Here is a 22672-nt window from a genome sequence, read left to right on the forward strand (position 1 = left end):
GTCCCTCCCCATTACAGGCACACAGTCTACAAAAGTGCGAGATGTAAAATAAACCTTCAAATTGAAAGAAACAGCCTCCCAGCTAAAGTTTGATGAAGCTTCTCTGCAGGCGTCTTGTGGGAGGTTTGCAGGACCCGTGCGTTCTTTTGAAATTGCGGCGAGCATCATTAAATCAGACCCCCGCTGTGGAGATATTTTTTTTATGCAATTACAGGTCTGTGATGAAAAAAATGAAAACATACCCCTTCCCAGTCCCCAGTAGACGGGGAAAAGGACACATTTCTTTTAACCTGTTTTAGAGATGGTTTCTACCTTTTAGCTGTTTGAGACATATGTTAGTCCAAATTCTAAAAAAGCTACTGCATTGCAGTCATTGCCAGTACAACCATTTCAGGCAGCTCACAGGTAGAGCACATACCACCATATGTGGTGCTGCTGTTGGAAAGATCATTTGAAGTTTCCTGCTTAGTGCTTTGGCAAGAGGTTTTTAGTCAAATGGTCATGCTTTTGTTTACTTTGTCTAACTCCAATCACGGTATAGTAAAGAACGTTTTCGAGTTCTTTCAAAGTTAGATGGATAGTGCCGAATTTATTTAGCTGCAATAATTGAATAAAAACCTACATACATTTTTTAAAATACTGTTTCAACACTTTGTGAAATTCATGTTATAACTATGGAATGTATTTTAAAACCCTAATGATGTTATCGCCTGTTTTGATTTTCTACAGAGAGATGATATCACAACACAGTTTTCCCAGATGAGTTTAAGCCGTCAGTCATCAGGAGAAACCACTGAGCCACCTTCTGGGCCTGTATACCCGTCACCTATTCTCCCACCACCACCTCCACAGCCTAGTTATGTTATGGCATCGCCAAGTCAGCAAATTCCTCCAGGAAGTTTTGCGGGTGCAGGACCACCAGCCTCCCAACAGACTATACAGCCACCACCCCCACCACAAGGATATGTACAACAACCCCCCTCGCAGGTATGTGGCTTGGTATTTCCTAAAAGTAGCTTGTCCAGAACATCAGACTACACATCCATTATGCAGTACATGACTGGTACTTGTAAACCTGCTAATAGATATGTGGCACCGCATGAGTCAGCCACAACCAAAGCTGCAAGACAGACAATTATTTTACCTAGACTGTCCAAGCATTTCCAACCCTTTCTTTGCTTGTGGAAACTGAACCTCATGACATCTGAGGTGTGGATACTCAGTTGGGCACTACTGGCCTGGAGATGGCTAATTATGCTATTCAGGCATGCCCGCCTTCTGTTCTATATACCTACCTAGATTCCCACCCACCTGTCTTTTAAGATACATATTTTGATCCAAAAAATATGTAGTATATTTATTGATGATATGATTCAGGGCATTCTTATTCAGCTGTGAAGAGCAACATTTTAGTTTATATTTAATTGACTATTGCATTTTCTGGGGTGAGTATGAAGATCACAGTAGAAGTACTATGAGCACAAGTCATTTAGACAATGGTATGGTAGCTGAGCTGTAAGCTTTAGTGCACTTACAGATCATTCCTCAGAAGTCAATCCACCCCACCCCAGATTGTATAGTGGAGGAGTGGAACATGGACACCAAAATAGCTGAGAAGGTTTGCCCATGGATGTATCCCAGTAGAGTTCTGAGCTACCCATGTTCAAGATTGCACCACCTTGACATCGGAGGTATGCCTTCTACAAAAGGAATATATTGAAAGATAGATCAGTTCATCACATGCTAATAGCAGATATCTGTTTTGAGTCATAGGAATGAAAAATTAAACTCTGTCCATAGCCTTTCATCCTTACAGGTTTGATAGAATGATACCATTGAGTTTGGAAAAAAGTGAGCTCTATGGATCATTTAACTGAAGAGGGCAATGCTATTCATAATCCTCGAACAAGTGCAGACCAGGGCTCTAAGCCCATTACCCAAAGAAAACACTACTGGATGAAATGTGTATGTTTGCTAACCTGATTACTCCACGAGTGAGTACATGTGCAGCGTGTTACTCTAGTGGTGCCTTCACGACCCTTATTCACCCTTGTGGGAGACCTAAGGGCACAAGGGCCACCTACAGCCACTTCAGCGGACTAAGTACATCTTCATTTTTCATGTTGCATGTGTAGTTATGGCAAAAGTGTGAGGTTTGCAGAGAGTGTGAATTTTTGGTTTGAATAGTTACCACGCCACATTCTGCACCTTTGCAGGTTCATAAAACAGTCCGTTGTTTACAGTGTTTCAAAACTGCTTAGATTTTTATGTTTCACCTGCATGCAGACGCTTGCAAGCCGTGCTTGCAAAATCTTTTATGATTTAAAACAAATATTAAAAGGGCCTTAAAACCAGTCCCTTATTTACCTGAACTTTCTGTTGGCTGAATCTGACGTTGCTCTAATGTATGTGCTTCTGATTGGCCAGCCCATCATTGTCTGCTTTCACTTCCTGCTCTCTGCTGCTTTGCCATTCAAAAGTCCGTGCTGTGTGGAGTCAGACCGAAGTACTCCTTCTCATCTCTGTTATTGGTTACTGGCCACTGTGCTTCTGCATACCATATGCTTCCCACGGTGCTTTTTGCGGTGCACCTCGGCCCCCACAGCTTCCCATCAGACAGTGCACACATAATGAAGGTATTTGAGGGTATAGCCCTGGTCCTTGTTGATTCTGGCTGCGTAGCATTCCGTTTTAAAACATTGATTTTAATCGTATTTCTTTGTGCACTGCTGTTGTACTATTGCATTAAAGTAATTGTTGCATTTTTACATATTATGCTTTCAAGCCCTCGCCGGCATCAGCATGTGCTTGATTGCGCGCTGCGCTAGAGAGCGACTCGGAGAGAAGACATCTCGTGTGGAACTTGTATTTCTTTAAAGTTGTTTTTGCCCATGATGGTTGTGTTATGGTTATGGTTTGGAATTAAGGGTTCTCCTCGTATGGATGGTGTTTCAGTTTAGGCAGTTTCCTGGCTGCTGGCCGAAGCTGTGATTTCACGGTTTGTGGGCTCCTGTTGTGTGAACCTAAATACATGGATTTACTTACATGACGTCTGGATTCTGAAGCACTCTTTGTGCCCGTAAACCCATAAAACAACTGCGGGTGTTTAAATTTGCTGGAACGGGTGTCTGGCACATTGGGTCGATGTTAGGACCCATGATCTTCTGTCTTTATGCATTTTTCCCCTTGCTCCTCCTGCGCACACTTACCATTAGCCAGATTACAATCAACTGTGACACTGTCTGAGGACAGCCAAGTGACATTGTCTCGAGTAATGTTGACTGAAGTGAGGAAGAATGACTAATCTCGTAGAGATTACACTAATCTTAGATGTTATCGTCCGGAGACTGGTCTCCTATTGCCTCGCGTGAGCAAATCACTCACGTAGTTCCTGATGCTTCTTCGTACATGTAGTTTTACTGAGGCCATTATTTCATATGCAATCCATTCCATTTATGAACTGGTGAGCCAAATATGTTACATAGTGAAAGAAGATAACCGATACCCCCAATTAAAGATGCTTCAGTCACTTCCCGTTTGAGAGAGAAAAACATATTATAAACCTCAATAAAGTGCATGCGTTTTTCAATCTCTCTAAATAATGCGTCTTTTAATACCGCATGCAGGTCTGAGCAGGAGGAGTACAAGGGTCACTGTTATTAGTAGCCTGGTGAGTGATGTGGTTCCTGCCTAGATAAGCCTTCTTCCTTCAGGGGAATATTACTCTCCAAATATAGAAGGCTCTGAAGGCCAGAAAGTGATGGGAGGCCAGTTCAAACCATTTCTCTGAGTCAAGCAATGGTTTGCATAACGAAAGACCTGTGTTGAAATCAGGGCTTTATGTTGCTGGTGTTAGCTTTTGTCTCTGGTGAGCCACGTTAGCCAAGTAGCTCTTCCCCTCGTCTTCTGACAGAGTCTCTGTAAATAAAGCGAATACATTTGAGCAGATCATCTTCCTGAGGAGCAGACACACATACTGTCATTAAATGAACTGCTTTGCTTGCACACTATGGCCATGCAGAGCACATATCCACGTTCAGATTTTCTTCTATTGGATCATTTACCTGATTGATTAATTGGTTATATAATACGTGGCCGGCTATAATCAGTGGATTAAAACAAAAAACACATCTGCCTAACTTTTCAGTTTTTCTTACCTGTTTCCTAACAATAGAAAATTACATTTAGGAAAGAATGTTTATTTTTGGGGGTGACTATCATTTGTTACAGGAAAGCAGCAATTTCTACTTATGTTTCTTCCACACTTAACTAGCTTTGCGTTATGGTGCTTAGTTTTGCAGTGCAAGTTCCACATTTGAATGTGCATTCACACTTATGATGACCTTTGTAAAATGTTTTTGTGAAATCATATCACCACCATTTCCGTATGGGTGTGATGCTTGCACATGAATGTACAAGGGTAGGAATGTGTGATCTTACAATGTTTTTATCATAAGCAATAGTAAAACAAAAAATGCTTTAGCAAAGCCAGTAGGTCGACATACTGGTGCCACAGGTGGAACCTATTGACTTTGCCAATGCTAGTTGTATTAGGACCTATATAAAGAAGTTATGTTGATGTCGCCAAGCCATTTTTGCATTTATATTATCATATTCATTCTCTAACTTCTCTTGCTGCAAAGTGTTAAACCTGTGCATTCTGTTTAATAATTGTGTAACCTGTCTGCTAAATTAGTTTTCACTAACTTAGTATGCTTTATTAGTGTCACAGACTTAGAAGCTGAATCCAAACCTAATTTGGTTTACATCCAAAACTCCAAAATAGGATCTGCGAATATTTTAAGTGTATGGGGCTCCAAATGCATTTTTATCCTACATGTTAGCATTCTTTAATTATTTATTTTATGGTGGTTGTAAACGGTGTCTTGCAGCAGATAGCTGCTTCAGAGCAATCACTTCGGTGATTGGTGGAGAAACAGGGAAGCTGGAGTGCTTCTTGAGTACCGATATGTTTAGAACAGCTGCAGGTGATATCATTAAACTAAACCATATACTGTATATCTGCATGACAAAATGCCAAGAAGGTTATGGTTGACTGACCGCATGCATGTGGCAGGCTTGTATTGCTGCATTATGCTGGAGATAGTCCCTTGTCCACAGCCATGAGGCACATTGTGGACCAGGGACAGTGTTTGCATTGTGTTCTTCTTTTGACAGAACCAGTGTAAAACAGAAATATTACTTTGATTTTATGCGGGGGGTAGATAGGGAAAAGGGTTAGGAGACGGGGTTCTCTTGTTAGCATATGATATCACCCAATTTAATTTAGTCTATAGTTAGACTTAGGATGTTAACCTTTAAATATTTACAATGTGATATCTGAGCATGAAGCTTAACAAGTTCTTCTGGCACCGTTAAACATAATGGTAGGGTCAAAGAGCTCAGATAAACCACTGCAGTACAATGATGAAAGCATTCACTCTATTCATCCAACCCCAGAGACACCCAGAATAACAGCAGTGTCTTTGGCAGAAGCTGTCAGGCAGTCAATCATATCACCATTTAAGCCCTTTTGAAAGGATACCACGAAGGACAACCAGGGAGCGTGAAAACAAACATGACCCCAAAAGCCTAAGATAGTCGTGAGCAAAATGAATGATCCTTTTACTTTAGCAAATTTCTCATGTTTTTTTTTTTTTTTTTCATTAACAAACCAGTCCCAACATTTCACTAATCTCTTTCGCCAAAGCCCATACCTGAAAATTGGTAATAAGTAGTCACAATAAAAGTACAAAACTTCTTCATCATTGGCCGTAGTGTCACGGTCATGAACTGCTCTCTAGTTCAACAATGGTGTGGTGTGCAATAAAGGTCTGCTGTGCCTCTATCAAAGCCCTCTAGGTCTGTCTCGATAAACTTACCTATTACAAATTTGGATTAGTCTCCTATTTAATACACATGTCAAATGTTACTCATCGCAAGCCTTATGGCCAATTTCAACAGATACTAGGCTGATCCAATACATATCTTTGTCAACATGAGAAACAATTTTGTGCCCATTAGTATCAGCATGCTTGTAGCTGAATTATAAATTGTCCGCACAGAGCTGCCAGTGTTACATTTGGTTAATTACGCTGTAATATCTATCTCAATCTTTATTAGGCATATCACTTCAAGCACTTTTGAAAATAGTAGACATGATCTCATTACTCCTGCTCAGTTTACTTTCCAGTCTGCCCTGATTATCTTGACGTACATTGTTCTGAAAAGGCCATCTGCTCTTAACTTGTTCTTTTACGCCTTCATACCACCCCGCAATGGATTTTTAAAGCATATGTCTTTGTCTATAGGCTTATTTGACTTTCATGAGCTCCCCCAGGCATCATTGCGTGAACCTTCCCCGCCAACCTTGTCTTCCGAGCGCTCTTTCGCTTGAAGATACATCTGCCCCTTCAATGAATATGGATGAGGCGGTGAGCACACACCAACTGTCCTCCCTCCCCAGTGTAGCCAGGCAGAGCCACCGACACCCTGCACAGGTAGCCATTCATCATATTTAATTGACTTGAACATGTTAGACACCTCAGATCAGTAATTTTTGTTGTCTTGCCGAAGACTGATTGCTTTCTTCTGCTCTCCACCTAAGACCCAGCGTGTCCCTTGGGTAAGCAGAAGAATACTGAAAGTGATTACTGTCATGAAATCAAATGCACAGAGGGGCTGTCAGCCCATTTTCTAAGCATGAATTTCCATTTCAACAATTGTAACTTAATTAGTGATAACTGCCTTTAAAACAGAGCTTAGGAAGCTCGATCGTTAGGCGTTTAACGCCTCTTTTATCGCCTCCCGCGCACCACATTTGTGACAAACAGGTGACGGCTTTATCTGCTGAACTCTGTGTAAAAAAACTATAATTGTCATAGAGCGGCAGTTCCCAGTTTCTAACATCTATTTGCATCGCGTTTGCCTCAATGATAGTGCTTCAGCCTCCGGAACACGTTCGCAAATCCATGGTAACTGTTGCTACTTCAGAGGCAAATTAGTAACAATGCTTTCGACGTGAAGGGATGCTAATCTCGAGCACAGCGCAAATGTGCTGACATTTTGAGACAAAATTATTGTACTGCCATTTGGCCTGACATATACAGTTTCTTAAGTGTAGCTCGTGCTGTGTCTCTAATTAAGAGTTCCCTCTGAAAATGTTCCATAATGAACAGTTTCACATACCGCCTCGGCAGCCCCGAAAAAAAAACCACGCAACGATCGTCGTGAATTCCTGCTGCATCTGCGCTACATTTTTCGAAGCTGCTGTATGATATCTGAATTAACCCCTAGTGTGCAGTGTTACAATCATGCAAAGCAGGCGAGTTTCGCAGACACCTATCTACAAGTATGCCTCCAGCGAGTCAGTCAGGTGCCTGATTCACCAAAGATGGACGGCGTGCCAGTCTAGCGCGTGCACAAAGTCTCAATACCAGCAGCAACCATCGTGGTAAGAGGAGATCTGGACTAGTATCTAGAGCTGCCACTTTAGAAACCTGGGGATGTAAGTTCGAACCCGGCCGCGGAGCTTGGCTCAAATTATTGCAGTTCTGTGCAACGCCTTCCCGTGCCTAAAACTGTGATATGTGTTTGTGTAATCCCCACTTGAAGTATAATATCTAGTAGCTCGTCTCCCAACCTTTGCAGCGCTCCACTGCATCCTAGCTAGGTTGCCACGGTAGAGCTACTCATACCTTCGTAGTAAGATTGGCCGGGGGGAAAAGTCTGTTACACACGTGTGAGGTCTCACCTACAACTGCATAACTTCGTTAAAACATGCAGAGTTTCAGAGAGCCGCCAGTGCAGGTGACACTTAGGGAACTAAAAATGTGTTCTCAGGGAAGTCGTCAGGAAAGAACAGTGCAAATGAGGGGACAAGTATGGTTGTAAATGTTCATGTTGCCAATGCATGCTCCACGCTTCCCTGTCCTTTAAACCCAGACCTGAATGAAGCAGGAGTATGTGGTGCAAATGGTGTAGTACAGTGAACTAATATTCTCCCTTTTTCAGTGGTTGCACGGGCAAAAAAAAAGGTATTTTAAGGAAGAAATGTTTTCCATGAACGAAATAAATCCAAAAACGTTTCTCTTTAAATTTCACTGGTTCCCTTACCTTGTGCATGGAAGTCCTGTAATGTAGATACCCCACAAACATTAGGTTAGGGAAAAACCCAGCAAAGTTCAACAAATTCCCCTCAGCTACTCCAGGAAGTTTTGTAAGCCAGGTGAACAGTCATAAATGTCTGCCTTTTGTGGCTTATTCCACACATGTAAGGTTTAATACTTGTTTAATAATTTGGTCTAATGATATTCAGTAACAGGGGATTATTATTATTATGACGACAAAGTTGTGAACTGAATGTATTTGTTAATCTTACACAATGTCATCTGGCACATTTTTCATTAATATGTTGATTAGGCTGGCAAGTATTCATAAACTATGCACGACCATCCTGTGCTCCTTGGCATTTGGCTGAATATCACATTGCTGGCTGGCAACATTTTAATCAAACACATCCTATCTACTAAGTGCAGTTTTAACTGTTTCCATAGAAATATAATTGCGATTCGATGCCAAACATCACTGTGGATTTCAGAGTGAGGTATGAGATAAAGCACAATACCTTTATGTTTATTTAAGTTGTATATGCTTTCAGGCACAAAAAGCATTAGGATTAACTACATATTGATTGTAAATACATAGCGATAGAAGGTACTATTGTATAGACCCATGCTTAAAATGGCTGTCAGAGAGAGCATCTGTCATGTCCAGAAGTCAAGCTTTATGTTTTGAAAGTAGGAGAAGCAAAGGTAGATATTCATGATGAACAATAATTGGAATTAAATTAGAGTGAGTACAAGGTAGAATAAAAGAGGAAATATATTAGCACCAGTTATCAATGTAGTTGAGATTGAATCTCAATCTCAGCAGTGATTGACAGTCAGAATTTACAACATCAGCATTTTATAATGGATTCATCTTGGGTCTTGAAAGTTGTGGATTTACTCTCTTCAAAGTAAATAGCTAATGTATAAAATATGAAAGATGACACATGACTTGCAATGCCCTTACCTGAAATTCATTTTGAAATGTCTTCTATATGTACTCCTTTTGACACAGACCTTTAATGCATAGTTCAATATACTGTTTTAGCTAGAGCTCCCAAAATCATGCATGGGTTCTCACAAATATGTGAGCATGGGTCCCCTTGGCTTTTTGAATGTAGCATACTGATAAAGTAGTACAGTATATTTTAGTTTCGTTTACTTTTAACAAAGATCTCTGTATTGATTAATAATGCCAACCACCCTGACCTCATCCTAGAATCAAGTTTAGTGACTCACTCTCCTCCTGATATTAACCCATCACCAAAGTAACACTGCTTGAGAAAGTGCTGGAAAATGTGCTGCATTGCTTCTATTTTTTGCCACATGATTTAGTTAATCTTGCCTCATAAATTGGTCTTCAATGCTGCATAATCATAGTAGCTCCTACATAATAAAAATAAATCTGTTGCAGCTTCAGTGCTGCTTTTATGACAAGAAATACTTTTTTTTGCAGGAAATTGCGAACATTGCATTTGATATGCAAGCTATAGTTTGGATGGCTGTGTTTGAATTATGAATTGTGTTCTTAATCATACCTTGTGAATTTCAGTGTATTTTTCGGTTTTACATTTGTAACCACCATTGCTTTGTGTTTTTTTAATTATTATATTGGTGATGACTTCTGACCACTATAAGAATTTCCATGAGTAAATGCTGTGTTTTCTCATGTCAAGTTTGCTCTGCTGTGGTAAATGGAAATTAGACCTTTGGATTATAGGAATAAATATGTGAATGAGTGTGTATTAGTCCAGCTGCTGTAAATATTGTCATAAGCAGTGCATAGCGAAAGTGTGAGCTATAATCAACTTCAGGACTCAAGTTTTGTATTTTAAAATGTGATGTTGCAACTGTGTTATGTCACTTTAACCTTTGTTTTTTCAGTGAATTCCATCACATTTTCCTGCAGTCAAGTTCTATAGACCCCCTGGAAACATAGGGTTATTTTTTCAGTATTTCTGTGGGGATGCTGCACTTCCTGCACACCACTTACAGAATATGCTGGTGGGGCCCTTTTCAGATTGGAGCACCACCAAGCAGCACAATAAAGCTAAATTAGGGCATTATGGGATGTCCCTTCCTTAGAGCAGTGCATAATAAGTATGTGGCTCAGAAGCTCATTTAATTTTTTTCCCCAATTTGTTAGTGTTTTTTTGTGTGGGTGTCCTAGTCCTACCAAGGATACCCACAGCATTTTTTGGTTGAGGGCCACTGAGGGTGTCCTACAGCCCCCATAGCCCACAGCTCCCTGCGAGCAGCCCTATTTTGCAGGAGCCAGCCACTCCTTCGAATGTTGTTTCCAGGATGGAACTGAATTAAACTTCATTTAGCTAGAAGCTATATATGTTTACCCAGGAAGGGAGCTTTTTGTGATTTGGTGTATATCCATTTAACATTTCTTGAGAAATCAAAGTTCAAATTAAAGTCCAAAATTTATGTTAAACTGTACAGTTGTGTTCTCAGTACGTGGTTGGGGGATGGCTACCCATGGGGGATGGACCAAGAACCTGCCCACAGGTTAGGCCCCACACTGCCACACACCATGCCTGGCTGAAGGCCATTTGTGGTGGAGGGACTGGAGGCCCACAGTGGGTTGGGTGCAGGCCCAGGCCACAGGCCATGCCTTGCAGCCAACATCACATTACACATTGCCAAAAACTGTGCTCAGTGGTGGGCTGGCTGCTTATTGAGGATTGGGTGCAGGGTGGACCAAGTAGCTGGCGTAGCTATGTGTGGTGATAAAGCATTACGTAAAGAAACCCCTAGAAATTCAATGAAAAAAGCAAAGTTTAAAGTGATGTTATAGTTGAACATGGTAATATGTTCCTGATGTACATTAGAAATTCAGAAATTCACACATGAAAACAATGGTTAAAGAAACGTTATAGTTAGGTAAAAATATCAGTTTAAACATAACATTTTAAGCTTAGGAAACACTGAAATTCACCTGTTGCAGTTATTTCAATTAACTACAGCTCTCATCCTCACCATGCACTGCTTATGACCTCCCATATTACATCACTCATGACACATTAAATCACAATATTAATAAAATCAGTGCATATAAAATGATATAATTGATGACAAAACTGTGCATGGCAGGTTGGCGAGTTATTGTTAATTGAAATAACTTCAAATGGTGAATTTCAGTGGAATTATTGGGAAACGTTTTAAGCAGAAATGTTGAATGGCTCCAAAGTTCTGAAAAAAAAAAAAAACATGCCGTTTTCAATGGAAACTGTGAGGCAGCCATAACTAGAAAAGTGATATTCCTGCTTCTAATGCACGTTGGGTCCCTATTAAAGGATGCATTCTGAATTGGTTCTTTTTAAACTGATGCAGCTGGTTATGCCTTCTCTAACTCAGTCATTAAGATTACGTAAATATAAAAAGTATCTTGCTTTCAGCAATACTTAGTCACCATACGATAGAATACTGTCTAAAGTGTGTGATTTCTCAATCGTGCCTAGAAAATTTAATGTTCAAAAGTCGCTCTCAAGGTACCACTTTTGTAAAAGTAACACATAGATGTTACTACATGATACGGGTCTCTGGAGTGATTTGAGATTTTCTAAATAGAAAATGAAACAGTGTTTGAAGCAGATGCTCAATAACAAAACATTGTATTTGCTTAATTATGTACAAACATCTTTGCCACAATCCAAAATTACATTTTAAGTATAATAACATAAGTATCACTGATGTTGTATATGCATTTGAGTTTCTTACTTTATGACCATCATTTCAAAGTTCCACATTTTCATGATGATTTATTTCTGGATACATTTCACTGACTAGTTTTTTGGATGCAGACCCCGGAAACATCCTTAATGGGTCGAGTATATACCCTAATATTAGTTATTTTACATGTGTTTCATTGGTGAAGGTCATGATATTTTCTCATGAATACAATCTACCTTCAGTTTCAGCAGACTCATAATGCATAAAAGAAACTTGTTGGTGGTAATTGTTAACTCTTTAGTATGTCATAACCAGCAACGTTGACTGCAAATATAATGCAATTGCACAGGTGGCAGAGCAGGAGATATACAACGAGTAAGACTGAGGGTAGTGAGATGTGTTAGGCAACCGTTCTAAATGTCAATATTATAGGTCTCAAAACATACTACATTATATTTCTTTGATACCCTAGGTGTTGACAATCCACATTTGAACATACATAACCGTTTTTTATACAGTTATATACCATTTCTTTCTCTCCATCATTCATTCTTTTCACTCCCCCTAACCTCACTTCTCCTCTGCCTTTCACTTCCACCCGGTCTCTCACCTACATTTTTGGAATCATATTTTATATTTGTTCTCTAAGAAGTTAAGATGTGTACATTGTTTACAACAAGTTGAGGACTTCAGTTCTGATGTAAAAAGGTATTATGTGGTCACACCATCTGAAACTCACGAAATCATAGGCTTTGCAGCTGTAAAATACAGTTGCAATGTACAAAGAGTACTTTGTCAGTAAGAAATTCTTTCTAGCTATCAAATCATCCTTTGCAAAGCCTTGCATATCAGAAGGAGTGGGGTGAAAAAGGGACACCCCTTTCTTGATTTCAGTTTGCAAAACAAGTACCAATTATTTGTGATGAAATTGCACAATGGCAGTCAAAAAACAATGTATAATATGGATCGGTTAAAGCAGGTAGCAACCATTTTTAAAGTGGAATAGGTCTGTGACAGCTAGCTTTTGCTTTTTTGAGAATGTTGGATGCAGACTTTGGGGAGTGCAGTTACTGGTTCAGAGAACAACTGCATGCTCCAAGTGATTCTCCTTGGTGCTTGAAGTGTTTTTATGAATGTCACCCCTATACTGAATGCAGCTCCTCTTCCCATAAGGCACATGCTCCCAATGCAGAAAATAATGGCATTTTGAAATTATGCTGGGAAGGAGGTCTGCTGTCCTTTGCAAGCCCCCATAACTGCGATCACACCCATTCCATAGAATTTGCTAAATCAAATCATCATAACTAACCGGGCAGGAAACTGTAAATCCTGTAGAATGGGCATTTTGTGTTTCCACATTTTTGTACATCTGTAGCTGTACAAAGTGAAGAAAGGATTGTAAAGTTGTCAGTGTGCAAAGAACACTGACTACTTTGTGTCCCATCTTTGCTAATCAAGTCCATGATTCACTGACCTGCCCTAAATGTCTCAACACCAGAAGACTGTGTTGTTGTATTTTATATTCTATCATGCCTTTGATATTGTTGTCACAACCCTCCTTTGAAATTGTTATATGGGTATATGCCTGGGTGGGGTGGGTGGAACTGATCACTCATTGGTCCAGGCCTTCCAGTTATACCTCAGGTGCCCGCGGTTTATGTTTCTTGCCAGTGACTCATATAGTGTAAGCAGTTTATGTTTCTTGGCTGTGACCCATATGGTGTAAGCAGTTTATGTTTCTTGGCTGTGTCCCATATGGGTCAGGCCAATCCCTGGAAGGAATAATGCACAAGCAGGACCTTGATGTTTACCACTTAAATACAGAATGTGTCTCTTATTTGACACTGTTTCAAGATTGTTAACTATGTTTGAATATGTGTTGGCTATTTGTGCTTACCCACCTCCTCATGGGGATATAACTAAAACAAGTGTGTATTACATTTTAAAATATGTTTATTCTGTAAGCTATTTTTCATCTGCCATGGGATAATATAGCAGGTTGTCCTGCCTTGTACTACTCTTTTTGAAGTACACTTGTATACATTTGTCTTCAGAAAAAGAGTCATTGGCTCCATTATTGGGTGCAAAGTGTGTTTAGAATCAATACCATTGCACGAATTAATGTACAATAAGAGAGAATCATCTGGACATAATTTTAAGGCAATTTGAATTATACTCAAAAGTTTGGGCTGCTTTTCATTAATTTAAAACGGGGGCTCCCAACCCTCCATGAAATCACCAGTCCTTGGTTTAGATATGATGATGTAATAAATTGGTGTCTGCAGTGTCACTACTTAATTGGAATTCACTTACCTTGCCCACACCTCTTGCTCTCTGGAGGTACCAGAATGTGCTTACAAATAGTAAGCCTTATTCTACAGCCATAGGAGGTAGGAACTCATGCTTCTGATACACGTCCTCATCATAAACATTTCTACTGATGAGCAGTATTTGTTAAATATGCTATTTAAAAGGCAATTACTTTAAGAGTTGCTTGCAGGGGGCTCTCTAAGCTAGTGGCTATCGTAAGGAGGTGGCACAAGTTTTTCTCATTCAGAAGCATGCAGGTTATCACATTGAGTTTGGAGCTGCTGTAGGATGTTGGCTTAGTCTTCTTTCGAAGTCTCACCATGTGTCTCCTTAGGCCACCCACATGTAGACCTTATTTAGGAGCCAGTGTGCTGAACTTTGTATTAGGAACAACACACACACTTTCAATGGCTCATACAAGGTGCATTTGGATGAACCTTTAGTGTCTGAACCCTGTGGTGATTCTCTCCCACATATCATATTAGCTCAACAACTATTAGTAAAGAGTAATCTTCAAAGAAGCATTTCATCTACTTTATTTTTTAATAGTTACCTACAACCCTGTTAGCTGAGTTATTTTATAATGAGGCCTTTGTTTTCTAGGGTTCAAGATTTCATAACAGCTGTACGTTTCATGTCAAGTTATTCCTGCCTTGTAATTGATGGCTTTCCACATCTTACTCTCGCTTGTGTAAGAATTGTATCAGTGATGTAGCTTCTAAGTGCTGACTACTCTTGAAAGGGTGTAAAGTATGTCTGCTTTGATATACACCTCCATTGCCTATATCCCTCTCAGACTTTGGTGACTCACTTTGCTCATTAATTCTGGCTACAATTTCAGTTCCTTGACTCTTTAATTAATTCCTTTACTCTTTAATTAGTATATGTATATACAATGTTTAATATCACAGTTCTCCTATTTCAAACTGCTACCTATCCACATTGGAAGGATGGAAAATTAAGTGGACCTGGACAGTATTCGAAGAGGTGACCTGCCAAGTACCACACATTTTAGCAGCTCACTTATTTGCCATGCATTCATTCGTTTTTTCATAGGTAGAATTGTTCTTTATATATTGTTGTTTATATTTACATTTCCCACTGAAGGTTGTTTCTGGGAGGGGAGTGCATGTGGCTAGTGACGTGGAATGCTAGTGTCAGCATTGTCTCTGTGATCTAACACATGCCCTTCGAATTTTAATAATACATAGCACCAAATAGAAAAGACACTGGTTCTATCAGAGTGACCTGCAGTCAGCAATAAGAGTGAAAGTGGACGGAGATTAAAGTTAATATGCGTATGTGCATGCTAGGACAATGAAGTGGTCCTACAACAAAGTCAGCACTTTTTCCCCTTTTCTTGCTCTCTTGTCTCTCCACCACCAGTCTTTAGAATCCAGTGATAGTTGGGCAAGTCATGAAGTCTGTGCTGCTTTCCATCTGCATCTAATGAGCACATGAATGCTTGAACCATTTTGTTTGCATGTATTATCAGATTAAAGACAGACCTTTTGGTACTGATAATAGTTTTTCATATTTCAAAACATGTAATGAGAACTAGAAAATCTACAAATTTTCTCCAAACATAAGCCCGTAACATTTAAGGCTATGAAGTATGGGGGTTTCTTATATATTGTACAATGGACATATTGTACAGTGGATGCATCTATGATATGATAGCTTAATGTTTCAAGTATCCTCAGCCAAAATATTGGTTATCAGATTCTTTCACAGGGCTCAAATCAACCCAAAAATAGAGATGCACCAGTAGCCCTGACTGGCAACGTGGAGTCTTTTTGGGACAATGGGTTCTCAAGGGGGCCGTCCCATGAAGGAATCTATCAGTCAACCTTGAGACCTAGACCCCGGGCATGTATGTACTTCCCACTGCAGGTGATTGGAGCCCCCATGGGTATCCAGCATATTTTCCAGCTCAGGCCATTCCCAGACATCCTGTTCTTGCGGTTTGTCACCAGGGACCCAATCCTTTAGCAGCTACATTACCCTTCATAATCTCTCGCTTACATTCCCCTGAGCTCTGATTATGATCTTGCCATTTTATTGGGATTGAAACACCATTGACTTAAAAACACAGAGCCTATATGATTATTGAGAACTTGCTGCAATGGGCCTCACTGTTGTTCTGTTTGAGGATACACTTGTGATCATGATGTATCACTTCAGTGTATGACCTCAATAGGAAGCATGAAGGGTGCTTATTTTGCAAAAATCTTCACTGCGCTGCTATGTTTCTTGAAATTGTTTTTGCTTAAAGAGTTTGTTAGAAAAACAGAGGTTTGAGCTGAGCAATTTTAGAGTATCACAGGTGTTGTAGGGGGCTCTATGCGGGACCTGCTTCCCACCTAAACTTGGGAACTACCCAAAGTTCTCTGCTTCTTTTTTGCATATCTAAATACATATCCATTTATAATAGTAATAAATATTTACAAAGACAGTTTAAGAGAAATTGTTACTGCAAGGGTTCAAGGGTGAGGCATGCAGTACAGATTTAAGTTCATAGTATAAAAAAAAAAGGTTCACATGTTTTGATTACCCTTGGGTCACTTATAGGTAAAATGTGTTACTACCACAAACAATTATCTCTGACTACAAATTTGAGTGTAGTAAATATATACCCTTAAGAGAATGTTACCCTGATGGATTTTCTCAGTAGCTAACAAACTTTTTTAAGGAATCATATGGTCACAAAATTGCACTTTGCTGGGGGTGACAAACGCACCAGACTTGATTCACAAAGATTTTGCTGTGAGTAGATTTGACTTAACTTGTAGCTCACTTGACCTAATTATGAATTCCAGTATAAGGCCAGGGGTTTTCCTGATTTACTACAGGAATTAAGATGTAAGCCAAACTTCTTCTGGTTTACCAAGGGAAAAAACTCTCCTTAACTTGAAATATGTTACACCAAAACACTACCATAATATGACCTTGGCAAAAACAAAACAAAACAATTCATATTCCATATGTGTTCTTTATACCCAAATAATCGTCTAGAGTATAGAGACCTATATAACTCACAAATATTTGTGTTTTATAATCTCATTTAGAAGGGTTAGAACATTCCAGACTTAAAAGTTATAGCATGTAAAGTACAATCAAGAGGACATTTTTATTCATATATCATCCTAACAACTCACACTTTCACTAGTAACTCATAACATATAGAGATAATAACTCACAAATATTTGTTTTTTATAATGTCATTAAGAAGGGTTAGAACATTCCAGATGTAAATGTTATAGAATGTAAATTACAATCAAGAGGACATTTTTATTCATATATCATCCTAACAACTCACACTTTCACTAGTAACTCATAACATATAGAGATAATAACTCACAAATATTTGTTTTTTATAATCTCATTAGAAGGGTTAGAACATTCCAGACTTAAAAGTTATAGCATGTAAAGTACAATCAAGAGGACCTTTTTATTCATATATCATCCTAACAACTCACACTTTAACTAGTAACTCATAACATATAGAGATAATAGCTCACAAATATTTGTTTTTTATAATGTCATTTAGAAGGGTTAGAACATTCCAGATGTAAATGTTATAGCATGTAAATTACAATCAAGAGGACATTTTTATTCATATATCATCCTAACGACTCACACTCTTACTAGTAACTCATAACATATAGAGATAATATCAATTGAGATTCTGTTAAAACATATTGATAAGTAATTTGTGGTCTATTAGTCAATTAATCAATATGCAGAGTATAAATAGTTGTCCTTCTTGTAGGCGGTTCAGTGCAGAGTTTCTGTAGTTCTGGGTTCTATCTGCTCCTTCCTCCTACTAATACCTGATGCATTGTCCAAGATGCTTACCATTAATATTGTATGTTCATGAATACAAACTAAATACTGCTGCAAAAATGTAATATTGTCCAGCAAGCGAGTTGAGATTAGATGTGACAGGAATGTAAGTTGATAGTGTGATAGTGCACAATTCACAGTTTCTTGAGTGCTCTCTATCGCCCACTCTGATCTCTCAAATAGCCTTGCTCACTGGGACATTTCATAATATCTCTCACTCAATAGCTCCCAGGTTTAAACATTCTTATACAGGACAGTGGTTATGTTTACCCATCCCCTTGTATAGCTGCTCCTCCCTTTCTAAAATGCAAATAAACTGAGCAATATATTTAGGAAATGGAAATATGCATGGGCCTTTCATGAACAATTAAATGAGAAGTAATTTGGACAGCTGCTTTTTTTCTGATTATCTTCTTTGTTATTCCATTGTGCAGATGCCTGTGTATTATTACTCATCTGGGCAATACCCTACCTCAGCAAACCAGTCGTTCCGGCCAATGGCCTCCGTTCCATACAGTGCACAAAGAGGTCAACCGATACAGCAGACTGCACAACAATCAGGTACTGTTAAAAATGTGTCACCTTAGATGATAAGGGAATTTATTTGTTGTTCTGCTGTCTCAATTCTTCTTGACTTTTCCACATTGTATCTCAATATATAAAGTAGCAAAATATTTCATTTAAGTGGGAAATGTTGACTTTGTTTAAAACATTAAACTATATCAATTTTAAACTTGAAATTTTGTATATTATGAACACTCTTATGTGCAGTGCCAGATTTCAGCAATGAATCGTTACCTCTTTCTTCTACCTGGAAATCATTGATATATTTTAATTATGTTAGATGCTCTTAAATAAGGAGCACAGCTATTACAAATACAAACAACAGTATGAACTTTACATATATTTCTACTATGAAAGTGAAACGTGGTAATAGGAGGTATGCACAGAATGAGATATGTATGGGATAACGTACTCACTGAAATACAGTATAAAGATATTACAAGTAGCAGAGGAGTTCTGTTACCATTTCAAAAAATAAGGCTGAGTTCCTTTATAAAGTCATGGATTTCGATGCAACTTGAAATATCCTATTATTGAACAGCAGAAGGTATTTAAGTCCTTTTCATGCATGGCCACATCATCACCCTTTCATTCCCACTTAAATCCTTGGTGTCTTGATCTTTCATATGAAAGCGTTAGTATGATTGTAGACATGAAGAATAAAAATGGAATCTGTAGTTGGAAATTAAACACACCAAAAACACATCAAAAAGCATTCTAATCGGTTTAATGTAACCCAAATCAAAATATGCAGGGAAATTACATCCTTCCTGCAATGATATGTTTGCCCTTATTACGAGTTGCCCATATGGCCGATTACTGCACATATTGACATTATGGGTACTGTGATAAATATCATACCCCCCATATAAAGTTAATCCTGTCAGTATTTATTAGAGAAAAATGCATGTAAGTAGTAGGACGTATGGATTTTTGTGTGACACGCACTAAAATTGGCATATTATTCCCCAAAATCTGGGAACAAATAATTGGGTGACAGTTATCACACTTGATAAATACTCATGTAGCAAAGTCAGATTCTGTCTGATGCGATGAATAGCAGAGCAATTAACAGAAATCTCATAATGAGGGCCCAAGTGTGCAAAAAATAGACATATTGTCATAAATATCTTCTTTCTACTGGTAACTGTTAATTGTAGGGAAAAAAACAAATCAGGAGAATGAAAAGCTTTTTTGTTGTTTAAACTGCAGCTGTACTGATTCTTCATGACCTGCCTTTCACCTTCGCTGCTGGCAGAAGCAGTAGGATTTCACAACCCAACCACAATGACTTATTATATTTGAGTATCTCCATCATTTTCTTGTTACAGGTGACTAGAAATGTCACAACTCAACTCTAATAAGGAAATAAGGGACTGTTTTTTATACAAGGATTGCAGACTCCCAAATATCACGTTGAACAAGATGCAAAAGGAATGCAATCATCAAACAACAAGCTGTCTTTTGTGAATTTGCAGAACTGTAACATTCATTTAGCAGGTGCCCCAAAATATATGGCTTTGGATCTAAATAACCTTTCTGGACTACAAGAAAGTGCAGTTGGGAGGGGGGCCGTTACACTGTAAGAGAGTGAGTAGCAGGTCTCACAGTGAACCGGTCTCTTTTCCTACTGTGTCAAATCACATCATTAAAATGGATGTAATGCTGCAATGCACTAATAATTGTATGTTTCATGTAATAAAGGCCCAAGAAGAATCTACATTACATGTTGGTGAAAATATAGTAATTTGTTTAAAATGAAATTAGTTATTATGTGAAATATTAAGTGTGGCATAGAAGAAAACTACTTAGTATGTTTTTCTTTTGAAATGGACCTCTTATTGTTGTGTTAAAGCTGTATATCTGTACTCATCATAGACCTTTTGTGGGATATATGTCAGTGCTTTTTCTTCTTTATTTTCATTTACCACAACATCCACCCTTGAATTTCAACTTACTGTTTCCTCTACTCTTTAGAGTTACCGTTATCACAACAAGAACATTGACTCCATAACTTGAACCTCGACCCTTAAGCTGCAACAAAATCACATTATTTTTTTCTCACTGGAGGAATTGATGACAAGTACAATGTGGGTGGGGGGTACTGAATAGGAAGCCCCTTGATGTTATTAGTGTCTAATAAATTGGGATACCTAAACATCTGGACAGAGGCAAAGGAACAATGGGACAGGAATTATACTGACACCGGAACAAAGAATAATGTTCCACTGCGAAAAGGTGAACTGACAATAAATCAAGGAGAACCCTTCAATCAGAGAAAAAGTACCATATAATATGCTAAATAATATTCTGACTCTGGCAGGAGTACTCTTATATTGGGATGGGGGAGTACCCAACAGTTGATAAGGGAGACATTAAAGAACACAGCAAGGTGCTAGCAATAATACAAGCAAAAAGCTGGAACAGAAAGCAACTTACAACAAGGACAGGAAACTACACATACAGGATGGAGAAAAAGTGCACTGAGATAGAGGATGTATTTACACTACAGCAGATAGCCAGTTACAGTGGCGCATTGGACATATGCACATCGGGGAAACACATACATAAGTAGTAAATATCATGGTCCAATAACAGTGTTGCCAAAATACTGACAACCAAAATGTCAAAGAGGTAAGTAAAAGGATACATTTATTACTGTTAACTTCACATCTAGTGAATCTATACTTAACTGTATATACTTAACTTTTTGATATTTTGGTGGTTGATCTTTTGACAACAACATTAAGGAATCACAGTATTTCGTACTCAATGTTCCAGGACCATACTAACACAATGAAGCTGGAGTATGGATATCCACGTATTCGAATAGAGAAACATGATAAGTATGACAACACCAATACAAAATTGTACTTAATTATTTGTTGTAGTATAGGAATCATTTTAGAAATTAGACATGGGATGCACTGACTAGGGCTGAAATGGTTGCTTACTGGTAGGAAGACACATGCACTCATATACCAACCAGGAAATACACTGACACAGGAGAGGGAAATGATGTTCACATGGAGAGAAGACATAACAGCAAAGAGACAGGAACACAGACTCTGGAGTTGAACACATCACACTGTGAGGCTCTGTAAGAACATTCACTCATCTGTTTGATGTGCTGCTTCACTTGCTAAAAAGGAGATCAAAGTTGTACAAAGATTCCTTCCATTTTCTGCTGTTTTGTTGCTCAATGTGGACTCAAGAGACTGCATCCATCCTCGTCTTGCTGTAGTGCATACATTGACAGGCTACAAAGATGGGCTTTGGGGCTCGAGTCAACCATTTTAAATTGAATATGTGCTCTAGAATAAAGTAGGAAATTCAAGTTATAATGTTTTTGTAATGCAAAGTTGTGGTTAAACATGATGAAGAATAGTTAGAGTATATTATGCAAAAAATAATCAATTACATTAATATCATATAACTGTAGTTATTGTGCTGTTAATCGAGTAAATGAAGACAATTTAAAACATGTCATTTTGCTGGGAACTTGAACATTCAATCTAATCTTACAAAGGGCTTGGAACATATCAGTGAACATAGTTTAACAAATTCTAACGGCCCCAAAGTATTGTGACCATTACATCATACATGGTATCACAAATGATATAACTGATGGCAACAAACACGCCATTGACTGTTGTAACATTGATGACATTAGCAAAAAAATATTATTTCTTATGTCATCACAAATACATCACATCTAAACACCCATATAATGTTGCTGCCCAAGGAAGGTCCTGGAGTGTCCATACAAAGTGCTCCTTTCCAAGTGATCTGGCACGGGATGAGACAGCTGTTAATGCTTTAGCATTACAATTTTCAGAGGATCGGTATTAAGTCAAGAGTGTCCAATGTTGGACAGTGAGATCTTGAACCATGGAAGATTTTCAAGATGATCATTGACTAGGAAAGTAATTTGATTCATTTTATGTTCAGGGATGTTATAGTTAGGTACTGAATTTACTTGTACAAAACCATAGACATTTAGCAGTTCTAGTTAGAGGCATTTCAAGTAACCATAACTCATGCCCTAAAGCAACTATAACTCAAGCCGTCACCATGCACAGCTAACTACTCCACATATTTTTTCATTGATGACACTTTCTAAGGCATCTTTGATATTATCACTGCAACATTTGCAATAAAAT

The 22672-nt window shown here is 38.5% G+C and overlaps 1 protein-coding gene across 8 annotated transcripts in view; it reads left to right on the forward strand.

The window, feature by feature from the left end:
* The window catches only part of ARPP21 (cAMP regulated phosphoprotein 21), a 309256-nt gene that overhangs the window by 157490 nt on the left and 129094 nt on the right, over positions 1-22672 (forward strand). For all 8 annotated transcript variants that reach the window (XM_069214895.1, XM_069214912.1, XM_069214885.1 and 5 more), the window contains 2 exons: positions 730-987; positions 18380-18506. In XM_069214895.1, the coding sequence (XP_069070996.1) occupies positions 730-987; positions 18380-18506 (385 nt within the window). The remainder of the gene's footprint in view (positions 1-729; positions 988-18379; positions 18507-22672) is intronic.

This window comes from Pleurodeles waltl, chromosome 2_1 (genome assembly GCF_031143425.1).
Source record: "Pleurodeles waltl isolate 20211129_DDA chromosome 2_1, aPleWal1.hap1.20221129, whole genome shotgun sequence".
Taxonomy (NCBI): Eukaryota; Metazoa; Chordata; class Amphibia; order Caudata; family Salamandridae; genus Pleurodeles; species Pleurodeles waltl.